Source organism: Panulirus ornatus, chromosome 64 (genome assembly GCF_036320965.1).
Source record: "Panulirus ornatus isolate Po-2019 chromosome 64, ASM3632096v1, whole genome shotgun sequence".
Lineage (NCBI taxonomy): Eukaryota > Metazoa > Arthropoda > Malacostraca > Decapoda > Palinuridae > Panulirus > Panulirus ornatus.
Genome location: NC_092287.1, coordinates 6,212,582 through 6,226,446, shown reverse-complemented (window position 1 = coordinate 6,226,446; position 13,865 = coordinate 6,212,582). Strand labels below are relative to the sequence as shown.

The following is a 13,865-nucleotide window of genomic DNA, read 5'->3' as shown; positions in this document are numbered from 1 at the left end:
GATCAACAGACACCTCTGAAAAGAAACTTTACCCAAACGCCAGCCCTACCAAGTTTGTTTCAAATTGGCCCAGCACCTTCAAACTCTTCCAGTACTAAAGCTTTAACCTGACCTCGTACCAAACTGGCCCAGCACCTTCAATGACAAATGTTTTTTGTTAAACGACTAACAAGACAGATACAAACTAACGGTAAACTCTCCTTGAATACCATCACCATCCATGGCAGCTATATATTTATGGTAGGTACTATACAAGAACAAATTCTTCAAAGTTATTCGCTGCTTGATAACATGACCACAGCCATCACATCTTCCTATACATCGGGTGCAGAGATGGGTGTCAATATTTATAAAGAATTTCATTCTCCAGACGATGGGTATCTATATTTCAAAATATTTTCATTCTCCAGACCTGGTAGTTCAACCCCCCCTCCCAAACCTCAATGACTCATATCCCTATCATAAACATTAACCTCTCCTTACAAAATGGCTATACTTAAGCCACAACTTTCCCCAAGGCTTCCAAGATTACATATAGATCTGATTACGGATTTACGGTTGACGTTAAGCCAGACGAGGTATTCGGGGCCGGCCCCAGCCTAGCCTGGTTAGAGAGAAGTCGATACTTGGAAGGCAAATTTATCAACCCACCACATCTATAACCTATCATATATATATATATATATATATATATATATATATATATATATATATATATATATATATATATAATGCACAATCACCACTGGAAAGAAAAAACCGCTTGTGCATATATCTCCTCAAGAAGTGAACGTTCGGCATATATATATATATATATATATATATATATATATATATATATATATATATATATATATATATATATGGGTACGTTCGATTAAAAGTTTAAAAAGATCGGCTCTTTGGGCGTCGTGAAAGTTGTCAGTCATTCTGACTGAACATTAAACTTATGCCTTAGGTAACAACTTAAAAAAAAAAAATTCATTTACCGTCAAAAGCATAACGCAAATCACTCAAACTTCCAGCATAAGTTAAATACGGCCACAGTGTAGAGGTCATGAGGAGCGAGTGGTGCGGGTCGACCTGTGCTGGGGACTGGCCCCATTGCCTGCAGTCAATGACCCACCACAGACTGTTAGCCTCCCACCTGTCGTTTCTCCATTAACGGATTACCACTCTCAAGTCTTCCTCAGGTAAACCTTGACCACACAACACCGCTGGTCATCTCAAATATTCGGATGGCGAAAGAAAGCGAATTGTCCAAGTTAGAAATTTCTCACGACGCCAATGTCGGTTGTCTGGAAAGCGGATGTTGCTTGTGCGGTTACACTGTGGCGGTGACAGGCTGAGTGGGGAGGGCAGCTGCTCCCACACAAGCCTACAGGGAAAGTGACAAAACTTTAATGTGACGACACACCGGGCGATAGGGGGAGTTGTGACGACATAGCGAGAGATATACGGGGTTGGTGACGACACGCCGAGCGATATAAGGGGGTTGAGAGGACACAATGAGCGATATATGCAGGGTTGTCACGACACAGAAAGCGAAATACAGGGGTTGCTTATCTGTGCAGGTGTTTCTACAACTAGGTTATCTCAAAAAAAAAAAAAAAAAAAAATCACTCCTAGTTTACCTTCAACATTTCAACCTTTTCTCTATTTGGTTATCTCCAACATTTTAATATTCACAAGTACCTTACCTCCAACATTCTAACATTCACAAGTACGTTATCTCCAACATTTTAGCCTTTCCATTTCCTCCCTTCCCCTACCATTATAGTTCGATAAATGTTCAAAACTATGGACACTGGTAAATCATTTCCTAGGAGTCTAATACGATTATCTCAACCCATAACACTAGTTTCCTAGGAGTCTAATACGATTATCCCAACCCATAACACTTTCGTGGTGTCCCCTAAACTGGTATATTAGAATTTTCATGTAAAATGTCTACAGCAGCAAGAACATTACGCATCACAACCGTTGGTACAATGCGTACGACATGACCGGTGATCACTGTGACCCTCCTAGCTGTTATCAACTGTAACTGTGGAGACACTGTGGGTTATCACAAGTCGCCAAGCGACGTAGGCGACCGAAAGTCCGCGCTAATGCGTTTGATAGGAGCTTGGCAACACTGATACCCAGTGATAACGACGATCCGGTAGCGATATAACTTTGAGAGGTAATGGTGCGAGTGGTGATTGCACTCTGGAGGAGGTGGTGACCAATCACCACACTACGATAACCGGTGGTGATAGCCACGAGAGGTTAGGATAATGGTGATAGTAGCTCTTTACCCAATGATAGCGGCTTTTGAATGGCGATATTAACCCAAGAGGTTGTGAAAGATTTCACCCGAAGGTTGGTTAAATGGAGCTGTGGGAAGGTGTAAATGAGCGAGCTCCTGTTAAGTCGTTAAAAAGGATTTTTTTTTTCTTTTTTTTTCAGAAGTGAGCGATTGTGCCGATGCCTGGTGGCAAGAAGTGAAGCATTCATGTTTTGGGATGAGCGCCACTCAGTGCGTCGGCAATTTGGGTATGATATGAATGATCGAATATTTGTGATGGGAGACTTTAATGCCTTGAGTACATGAGGCTGTTGGGGTGTTAGAGTTAGGGAGCGTGGGGTATCCACTGTGAAGGAAAATTAAGAAAAGTTGGTAAAGTTGTGCGATGGAAAGAGGTGGTGGTGTTGGGGAATACCTGCCTTAAAAAAGGGGACGAACAAGTGAGTGTCGGTGAATGGCACAAATGGTAAGCGGAAATCATTGGAATTTGCCGTAATTGTTCGAGACTGTTGCTGGGAGGAGTAACTGGTATGTGGTGGATCATTTCTTTGGTAGAGGCGAGGTTTAAATTCTGTGGAGGCTACAGAAGAGGGAGGTGAAGAAGCTGGAAAAGAGACTACGCGAGGAGATACAAGGAGGGATTTGGGCAACGGCAAAATGTGAATATGGATAAATTACGGGACTGAGCGAGGAATGATATTTTGGAAAGCAGTGTTTACAAGTGTGGGAGTAGGTCATGCGGAAAGCGGGATATGGGCACACGAGTGGTAGGATCAAAATAATGCTTGTTAAAGACGGGAGAGAAGGGAGTGATGTTTGCAAGTAATGAATGTAACTTATGCAAGTAATGAATGCAAGCGATTGGGAAATGTAAAAGTAAAAGCGGCACGAGATCAAGAAGGTGCAGGAGGAAACGAGATGAAGCGAGAAAGTATCGGCCAACTTAGAATGTATGCTTTGGTATGAGAGACGAGCAAGAACAAAAGATCAAAATGGGAACATCAGTGAAGGGAGCATATGGGAGAAGCGACAACATGCAAAATAAAGAGGATATGGATGACTCTGAAAGACTGTTGACTGTGTAAACGATAGGTAGAAGTTTGTTGGGTGTTTGGCACCTGAAGGTACACGGAAAGAGACATGACAAATGGTTTGGCGAAATGAATAGTTAATGCTGTACGTAATGTGAAGTATGACAAGGTAGTTGGAGTGGATGGGATTGCAGGCGAATTATTAAGGGGGATAATGCTGCTCAATAGCTAACGAGAGGAATGGCATTTGCGGTCTAAGTGTTTGCTTTAGATTTCAATAATGTGTCGAATACTTCAGAAAAAGATAAGGATGCACGTGTGGTACTTATGGACCGTATGATAAGGTCGATAGAAAAGTACTGTAGGAAGTGCTGCGAATATATGGTGTGGGAGGAAAGTACTACATACAGATATTAATCTGTAGAAAGGCGTGCGTTAAGTATAAGGGGGAGGTGGAAAGTAATTCCATGTAAAATGTGTGTCGGAGTCCAGTGTGTGTAATGTCACTATGGCTGTATAATCCTTTAATGGATGGGGTGGTAAGGGAGGCGACGGCAGTGTCATAAAAGGGCGGATCAACGGTATGGTGGGGGTTAGGGGGTTTGGGAGGCGTTACCTGCTGTTTGGAGACAAAACTGCTTTGACGATTGATTAGACAAAGAAGTAGCACAATCTAGTGTCAAAAGTTTGACAGCTGGTGTCAATTTGGCATAGCAAAAGGTGAGAGTAAAGAGCCAAATTCAATAAAACCAAGGTAATGTGGCTCAGCTGGAGAAGGGGGGGGGGGGACTAAGGTTTGAGTGCGACTGAATTGAGGAAACTTTGAAATGAGTACTTTGAGCGTTTTAGGTTACGAACTGGACATGACAGCGGTTGTAACTATGAGTTCTGTAGTGAATCAAAGGGTGGGACTGGGGGGTAAAAAGCCCCTAGGTCCACCGAGGGATGCATGTGGAAGGAGAGGTAACTATGGGCAAAGGACATGTCTAAGGATATAGTAGCACCAATGGTGTTCTGATGGCGAGAGTCTTGAGCAATTAATTCAAAGGAACGGAAGAGGAATCGCTTGTTGGACAACACATGCCCGAGGACAGTTATATGGTGCACGGATGATCGCTTATTAATGAATGAAAAAGATATAGAGTATGACGGAGCTGACCAAGGTATGCAGAGACAGTCTTGTCATATGGAAACGATGAACGAAGGAAGCAACAGGACATACATCGGAAATGGAAAGAGCAGGAGGGGGTAACCAAGCACATGAGGTCAAAGGCATTATCAGGACCTGAACATGCAGGAGGGCGAGAGGCGCGCATGGAATAGATCGAAATGGAGATATTTGACATACGGAGGGGTAATTAATGGGGCTGAACCAGGACATATGAAGCTGTCTGGGGAAACCACGGAATTGGTCAACAGAAGCCTCGTTCAGCAAGGGAGTCATTGTTTCGATGAACAATGCATCATAACCAGGATGAGGAAGAGCAATTAAAACAGCTTTGTCCCTGGCGTTACCTCGATAGCGCAGGATACGGCGATTTAAGTATTGAAAATTTATACCATACATCTAACCCGAGATCTACATTACAAACATCCCTTTACAACGAGGAACGACCAAAACCAGTGTACGTAAGAGTTCCTACGACAAATGATTCCCGAGGCAGACTTGGCATGTAGGGATGAGATAGCTACTTGAAAGGCAATTGTAGTATAAACAGATGTCTTGTGGAATCCCAAGGTTGTCATATGAAGACAAAACAGTTGAAAAACAAGTGATCAGTCTAAAGGCAGCGGTGAGACGTTACGAAACACACTGCAGCAGTAAATATATGCTACGATACTGGCAAAAAGAGAGAGGAAAGTGACAGCAGTATCAAGGTGGGAGAAGGATTATGGGTAGGGGCTTAAGCTTCCCTCCACGAACACATTCCAGAGTCAGATTGATCAAGTTTTGATACGGCCATTAAATGCAGAAAACAGGTACAGTATTCTATACCTGGTCAGTTACATATACCCTTTGTATACTGGGATGACATACATACCTCTGCCACTCCATCCCTCGTATGTGGCTGTAATTATAATGAACAATAAAAAACAAATGACGATAAAAGCGGGGGTGGAGGAAAACATACTGGTTCTAACCACTTCCACCCACACTATGTTGCAAGACTCTTACCCTCCACTGTCTACAAAATGTACTACAGGGACGACAAACCTCAGATATACGAATCAGGCGACAGATCAAATTGCTCAATACCCAATATATCAAATATTGAGCATGATCTTTTTTTTTTTTTACAGAGGCGTGTCCAACTAGTGGCAACCAGATTATATTTGAAAAGTCAAAACAAAGTAACTTTATTGGTGTAAACCGACAGTGGGTGTGCGAGTGAGGGAGGTAGAGGCCCAGTAGATACGTCCGTATCCTACCTGGTGCCTTAAGGTCACGGTTCAATGTCAGGGATGGTGAACAGACTACACCACAACCACCCCCACACCCTACCCATCATCTCTGTCAAGCACATTACCCCATGTCTCTAAGTGAAAATCGATGTAAAACTCACTAAAAAAGACAATATATGATGGCGTATAGAAAAAGTTTGAAATGAGAGCTCTACTCAAGCTACGCATCTGTTCATACGTAAAAAAAAAAAAAATCGTCAAAAATAGCGTACGCGTTAAGGAACCACCAATATGGGAATACTAAATAGCTTTTTGAAAGGTAAATATAAGTATACACTGGGAATGGTAACTTACCCATGACGGTAGATTTGAGAACCTTTGTATCTCTTGGAGAATGTCCTTTTCGTCAGCGTTGGCGATCGATTGAATGATGTCAAACTTCATCTTCTTTTCCTTGGCCCTCTTGTCTCTCAGGACAAGGAAAAACAGAGGCGCCATGAGCCATCCAAAGCTGATATTGTAGTAGCCAAACAGGAATACAAAGAACCATTCGAAGAATCTTCGAGTGAACGTGTGCATATACCTCCTGAACCACTCGCCATAGGCGTGGCCCACGTCCTCGGCTACATCTTTGACTTTCTCTGCTTCCTCGTCACCCATGATTACACGATAGACGGAACACTACAGAAGTATAATGGCTATAATAACTGCAGCAGCGATCGACACGACTGGCTTAGGTTGTATGCGTACGTCCTCCTGCTCAGTGCACCAGCCGGCCTGCCTCCCTCCCTCCACCTACAGTTGCCAGTTGCCATTTTACACCACTCCCCTTCACAGTAACGAAATTTACCTTCGTAAATGTGATTTTCGTAGTTACTTTAGTATATCAGTGTGTTGTTAAGTTTTAAGCTTCGGTATCTTGTGTTTCCGTTCAGTGCATATGCTTTTTTGAGTCATTTTTGAGGCAAATGATTGAACAACTGGTAAACTAATACTCTTCGAGCCGCTTTTATTGCCCGGAGATATATAGAAAGATAGAAGGTTTATTATTTCAAATAGAAAGATAGAAGGCTTATCATTTCAAAATCATGGGGGACACTCTTAGATCGGTAAGATGAAATCTCTTCGCGAATTAGTCAAGTTGTTTTATAAATAGCATTATACTTCTTAAAGTAACAGATTAACAGCCTCACTACTTTAACCACCATGTGCGTCCCTTGTAGTGTCACCGAATTTTTACTAGGACAGAAGTTGGCACGTTAGTTGGTCTGTATCCATTCATATTACCTTAATGATATTCTGAGAAATAATATAAATGATTTGGAGACGTCTAACACCGACAAATATGACCGGATCCGCAGATGGATACACAGCCAATATATATATATATGTATATATATATATATATATATATATATATATATATATATATATATATATATAATATATATATATATATATATATATATATATATATAATATATATATATATATATATATATATATATATATATATATATATATATATTCTTTCTTTCATACTATTCGCCATTTCCCGCATCAGCGAGGTAGCGTTAAAAACAGAGGACTGGGCCTCTGAGGAAACATCCTCATCCAGCCCCCTTCTCTGTTCCTTCCTTTGGAAAATAAAAAAAAGAGAGGAGGATTTCCAGCCCCGCGCATATATATGTCTGTGTGTGTGTGTGTGTGTGATAGCTACTTGTGTATTAAGGAAGAGTGTCTTAATCATTTGTACCTTCATGTATGAACCATGTCTTTCCTCCTATGTATCAATACAAACACACACTCACCCTAGCTTAAGCCAGGTGTCAAATCTATCGACAATACACATAGGAGGTTAAACAGCTGGGTCACCTATGGACCGGATGCTGCGACCGGGACTCGAATCATTGGGGATTCGATCCATGGAGACCGAAGCATGCATGACGGTCAGGTACGATAACCGATACGCTATAAAGTCGCGCGTCAAATTATATAATGATTCTTTAAAGATTCCTTTCAGAAAGAAAGTTAGGTTCGTAGTACCTCCCTCTTGGGAGAGACTGAAATGCGTTTCTCTAGCTTGTTTACGTTAATGAAAACTTTAGTTCCATTGTCGCCCGCTGCTTGAATCAGCGCCAATTATGACCTTATAGAAACTTATGGCTCATTATATTGCACTTGTTACGCTATCATAATATCCATTTCACTTATGCAACTGATGAGGATCTTGTTGTGAGATTTAAATCAAATACTAACCCCATTTTAGTTAAACCGTCAGTGTAAGTTCCACAGCCGCTCGCTTACCCAAAATACAGGGAAATTAAGACGTTGTGGCAACTGTCGCCAGCATGGGGGAGGGAACGGGAATGGGGTCTGGGTGGCATTTCACGTTGCCACGCGCTATTTTTCTCGGCCTTGTAGCTCTCCTTGCGGGTAACAAGGGACGTACTTTTCATGGGCAAGCCATGACAGGTGTTATAAGTATGCAGAGTTTTGTAACAGAGAGAGAGAGAGAGAGAGAGAGAGATATATATATATATATATATATATATATATATATATATATATATATATATATATATATATATATATATATATTGTTCGTGATACTCCACAGGAAATATATATAGATATTTATATCTCAAATTCATTGTCTCTTGCAAGTCGAGAAAAGTCAGTGGCCGGGAAAATCTTCAATAAAACCATATATAGTACATACAGGATATATTGTTAAGCAGAATTATGCAAGGTTTACATTGTTCCAAATTCCTGGAACTTTCCAAGGTAAATACCAAATATAAAGAAACACTATCAAAACATACCACTATGTGTGCTTGACATTAATGGCCTACTTGTTACATCGCTTGAATTATATCCGTTATCTATCGCATGTAACCACGAGAAAAATGTTATGGTGAAATAATAACCACTAGGGTACAACAGAATCTTTATGATTTTCGAGTTTATCAGGATTAAATAAGTTACATGGCAACTCAGGAGCCAGACGGGTTTGGATACCATAAACACAGACATCAAAGGCAAGTCAGCACTCATTTTCTAAGGTCCCTGGGCGATCGAACCCAGGGATAATCTAATGAATGTAGAATCTTACTTTCTGGGATCATCGGACACCGAGTTGATTTAGGAAATATCTACCATATTTTCTGTCCACCCTCCCCCCCCTTAACTAACGAATTCCCCCCTCCCCCATTTCCCTTCCTTCATAAGCCAGTAAGAGTAGTCAAACGCATCAAAATGTACAACAGGAATCACCACGTGCTCTCTGTTTCGTGGGGGGTACTTGAATGGTTCCCAGCTGCCAGAGATACAAACACCAACAGAATCCGTTGTCGCCCCACCCTGCCAAGAGCCACCGGAAGTTTACATATAGCAACAGTTTTATCTTGGCTTCCTGTTGATAGCAATATACGTTGCCTGCTTTCCGCTGCCCCATGCTTTTGACTTAATCTTTTCATGTTAGGGCAAGCAGCAAGCCATCATGCCCAAGGTTCGTACTGTTTAATGGTCGTACCCATGTGGCCGAATGATTAAAGATGACGGTATTATAAACTGGCCTCTAGGATATGATACAGTCACCTGCAAATGATGGCTTCCTATTCATAACTAAAATTCATAGCCTCGATCTTTCAGGATCTACTGAAAACAAGTACATTAATGTTTCCCTTTTCGTAACATTTCGCAGATCCTTGGGTGACATTTAAACATCTAAGTTAATTCGGTTAAGTGGTATATTTAAGATGGTTCCCTGAGAAATTGTATATTCATATAAATTGGCACAGACGACAAGCCAAGCGGGATACCATACCCCCCCCAACCTCAGTATGTCCGAAAGTTCATCTTGGGTGCTGAACCCACGACTACCTGGCTTTTTAAAAGGGTCTCCCTCCAGCACTCCCACCTGCAGGGAAATCCTTTCCCTCTTCCTCCATCCTAATCACTCCTTTGCTGACCTTGTTGCCTGCTGACGCCGAAGGGATGCCAAGAATTCCCGCCTACTCAACCAGTTCCTCCTCTGACTGAATGCTTCACTTTAACGGGACTCTCTCTCTCTCTCTCTCTCTCTCTCTCTCTCTCTCTCTCTCTCTCTCTCTCTCTCTCTCTCTCTCTCTCCGGGCCTCCCTCTTTTTTCGACCGTTACAATGCTGGTGGCGTCCCTACCCCACCACCCTCGTATAAGCGTACGGTTACCTCAAATCTAGTTACTGGAAATAAGGGTCAAAGAGATGGCTGGAGTGCAAATCTGAAGAGTACTTGTACAGTAAAGGCTAAAATGTCTGAGAGAAAATATTCATGGTGGGTAACATCATCCATTTAACAGTAACTGACATTAATAAGTTTATAAGAGGCGCAAATCCAGGATTTGGTCATTGGGGACCAGTTAGGAACTTTCAGGGGATGTGCGAATTAGGCTTTCTCAAGAAGGGATTAGGACTTTCAATAGGATGGGGAGCAGCGAACTAGGAACTCGTGAAGACAATGACGTAAAACAAGAGAAACATTGGATGTTAGATTTAGTTACTAATATTAGTCATTTAATCACAGCTCTTGTAAGGAGGTTTTATCGTAAGACTGGCGACCAATATGTGTATGATATTTGATAACATAAAACATTTCATAACAATAATCAGAGGAGTTTTGTTCGATGAAACAACTTAATATTCGTCTGCAGGCAAAGAATGTTTTCAGAAGGTGGTGAAACTGACAAGGTTTCAATAGTCAGTCACTCGTACTTCTTTTCATTTCTATGGATTAAAAGGAACGGAATTAAGCAAGAATATGTCAATTATCATCATCTTTGTTTAATGTATTTTGCATAGCTCAATGGGCTTAGGGGACTTCCCCCTAAGATATGCAAGAGGTTTTAGTTACCTATTTGAATTGTACGAGTGAATTTTATGCTTGTAAGGCCCATCTCTTGGTGACCAGCCCTTCCTGGCCTTGAAGAGCAGGCTGTGATAACCTTGAAGTTTGCCTCATTTTGAGGTGTAGTACCTTCAGCATACTTTAATTAGGTTGCTCTGTCGCCTATTTTGAATCAAGGCAGTGATCTAAGGCTTTTGAAAAGTAGCCTTTGATGATCTTAAAAATGGCCTTTGAGGCCACTGTGTGTTAGCTAACCTTTGCTCACACTGTGAAATACACCCAAAAATCTGCCATGATTCGGTCGTGGAAGAGTTACAGTGTAAGCAGAAGTTAAGCACAGGAGCAAAAGCACTTGACAGTATACAAAAGATACATTGAGAAATCTGCCATTAAACTGAGACAGTGGAATGCAGACGTAACAAGTATATTACATGAATATATAACTAAGACCTTCAAGCTGACATTTGCGGTGTTTGGCCCGAGTGTTAGCATGAGAGGGATGTCAAGGAACACACACACGAGTCCAGCTAGGAGAGAATATCCGTATCATAAATGGGGTTCAAATATTCACATGTTAACGGTTTCAGTATAATAGCCTGTATTGTAAAGGCTTCAATGCTCGCTTGTGTAATTATGTATATGGCCTTTTCTTTCTGAGGCTGTTACCCTAAGGGGAATGGTTAATGTCAAAGGAATTCCATAAAACTTGCAAGTATTGATTTTTTCTTTAGATGGTACTTAATCTTGTATTGTGGTATTTATGAGGCTTTGAGAGCTAATGAATATTAGTATTTTTTTTTACAGAAAAATATCTTTAAAATTAAAATCATTTACCTAGTTTTATATTTTTGTTTACTAGAAAATATATCTAAAATGTTACTATAGAGACATTGTGTTTTCTTTAAAAGACATATAAAAACTTAAACAGAATGAAATAATTTGGTTTCTAAAATATATCTTAAAACTTTAAGCTATTTGTGTACACGTATTTTCTCCTGTTAAAAAAATCACTATTTCTACATTGTCTGTCTCCAATAATTCTATCATTTTCCTTTGTCATTACATATTCATATTTAACTGACACCTAAATTTTTGGCATTTCGTTAGCACGTCCCACAATAATATTACATTTCAGGTGGCGCAAGCCAATCAAATGGTAATATACAATAGCTCCTAAACAAAGAATTTTATTAAGCTTTAATTCGACCACGTCAAGAAACAGATTACCCTTATCTACGGAGATGGCATCCACACCCTTGTCTATGTTCGCCTCACTCAGCGCGGCTATGAGGTTATGGCCGCTCTGTCTGGAGAGGCTCTTCAGTTTAAAATACACACGATTCAGATTCAAATTCCTTCCACTTACAACACAAGATTGCAATACGTAACTTGGCGTCTTCAAGTACTCATATCTATTACATATTCAGCTTTAACGCGAAAAATGAACCTACAGTTCGTCTCTAAATCATTTAGTTATTAACAGCGAAGGGAAAACGCAGGCTGAACGATTGAGTTGCCTCAGGAATAGAGTTGTCAGCCTTCCCGATGGCTATCGTCCTGGTCGTACGCCAACCAGTTATCGCCGCAATATCAAATGTATTAGAACAGAACAAGATCAAGATAACACCAAATAGTAACAAGTTATCTCAGTGATAAGCTTCGGAAAGAACACTTTCAAAAGAATTAAAGACTTGAGGGTATTAAAATATTGAAGTCTTTTTACATTTTCGAAAGCTTTTGTGGATCATATAACACACATTCATAATGCTATTGATGATGGGAGAATGCGTTAGGCATGTTCTGTAAAGGGTTGTAGACCAGTTGTTACTGTGATACACAGCCTCGTACTTTGGCAAAGTGTTCCAGAAAGAATGAAAAAAAAAAATGTAGCAGGTTCTCATCAGAGGACTTCCGATATATATCTGGTTCCAGGTTTTACAATAGTCCTGCAGTCTATTTCTACAGTCATTGTGACACTTAGCAGAAAATTATCAGGCAAATCTATCTCGGTCATGCACTTAATACACCATCTGGACCAACCGCTAGCTCTCTGTGTTGTAAAATTTCTGAAGCTCCATTCGATGAAAAAGATTTGAGTTATGAATATAGTTTAAGATTTTTTGAACCTGTAGACCTGATGAAGGTATAACGATTCTAATTCAGTGTCATGGGCTGTAAGGACGTGAACCGAGATACACACATCAACCACTTTGTTATGATATGAGCAGATGTCATGTCTTTGATATACCATGAGTGGAATCCTCGTTCTGACAATGACCTTACTAGTTTAATGTCCACGCTCGAAATTCGTAACTATAATGGAGAAGTACTTTACATCTTCAATGATAATACTAGAAGCATGTGTAACAATTCTTTTAGCCAAGTTTGATCTCTTGAACACGACAGTACGACCCTTGGGAATGACTTGACCAGCACCTTCATAGTAGAGTTGAAGGCCAGGTCTTGATACTCAAGGATTGTACCATCGTGAACAAGGTCTTACTCTGTAATGTCTGCAGCTAAGAGATAACTGAAAGCAGCTTTCCATTTTAATGCTTTTTTTCTCGTGTATCTGGGCATCTTTTAACACTGTGGGAAAATTCTCCCAGTGGGCCCCTTTCTTCTCCACTAGTATTTTCAAGAGCAAAATGTAATTTCTGACCGAAGAAACTGGGCCCTTTTATGGCATAACACTGAAACTAGGCTCTTAATGGCATAACACTGTAACTGGGCTCTTTAAGGCATAACACTGTGAAATGTAATATTCGTCGTACACTCTTTCTCATTATGGTACTTATCTATCCCATCGTACATATATGAATCTTCATGAAAATTTGCTCGTGGTGAAAACTCGAATTCAAAGATGTCCTGCCCTGTAAAACAACAATGACGGCATAACTTACCCAGGCTGGCATGAGTTTCTCGGCCCGAGACCACAGGGTCTTAAGCGTGTCTCCATCAGCGTAGGCCAACTGTAGTCTGGTGCGGGCCTTTCTGCGGCGATCCTGGCACAACACACAGTACATGATCACCACCGTCATCCACCCTACCCCAACACACAAGATCCAATGTATCGCTAACGATGTTACCATATACTTGGAGAACAAGTAAAAGTTGAAATGCGACATGCGAGTGTTGGTGTTGATGATGGTTTGCTGAAGGTAGAGAAGGAGAGGGTCTAGGGCGCTTGTTAGCCTAGTGCCCCAAGTCTGCGGCATAACATGGGGGTCGACCGCCATAGTATCCTCAGCCCC

At 40.9% G+C, this 13,865-nt stretch overlaps 1 protein-coding gene across 8 annotated transcripts in view; it reads right to left on the bottom strand.

The window, feature by feature from the left end:
• Nucleotides 1-13,865, bottom strand: part of Esyt2 (extended synaptotagmin-like protein 2) — a 102,929-nt gene extending 89,064 nt beyond the window's left edge. For 2 of the 8 annotated variants that reach the window (XM_071657134.1, XM_071657142.1), the window contains exon 1: nucleotides 13,515-13,865. In XM_071657134.1, the coding sequence (XP_071513235.1) occupies nucleotides 13,515-13,850 (336 nt within the window). In that variant the 5' untranslated portion in view covers nucleotides 13,851-13,865. Of the gene's footprint in view, nucleotides 1-6,078; nucleotides 6,502-13,514 lie in introns of those variants that run through there. The other 6 variants (XM_071657143.1, XM_071657138.1, XM_071657136.1 and 3 more) reach the window with 5 other exon arrangements.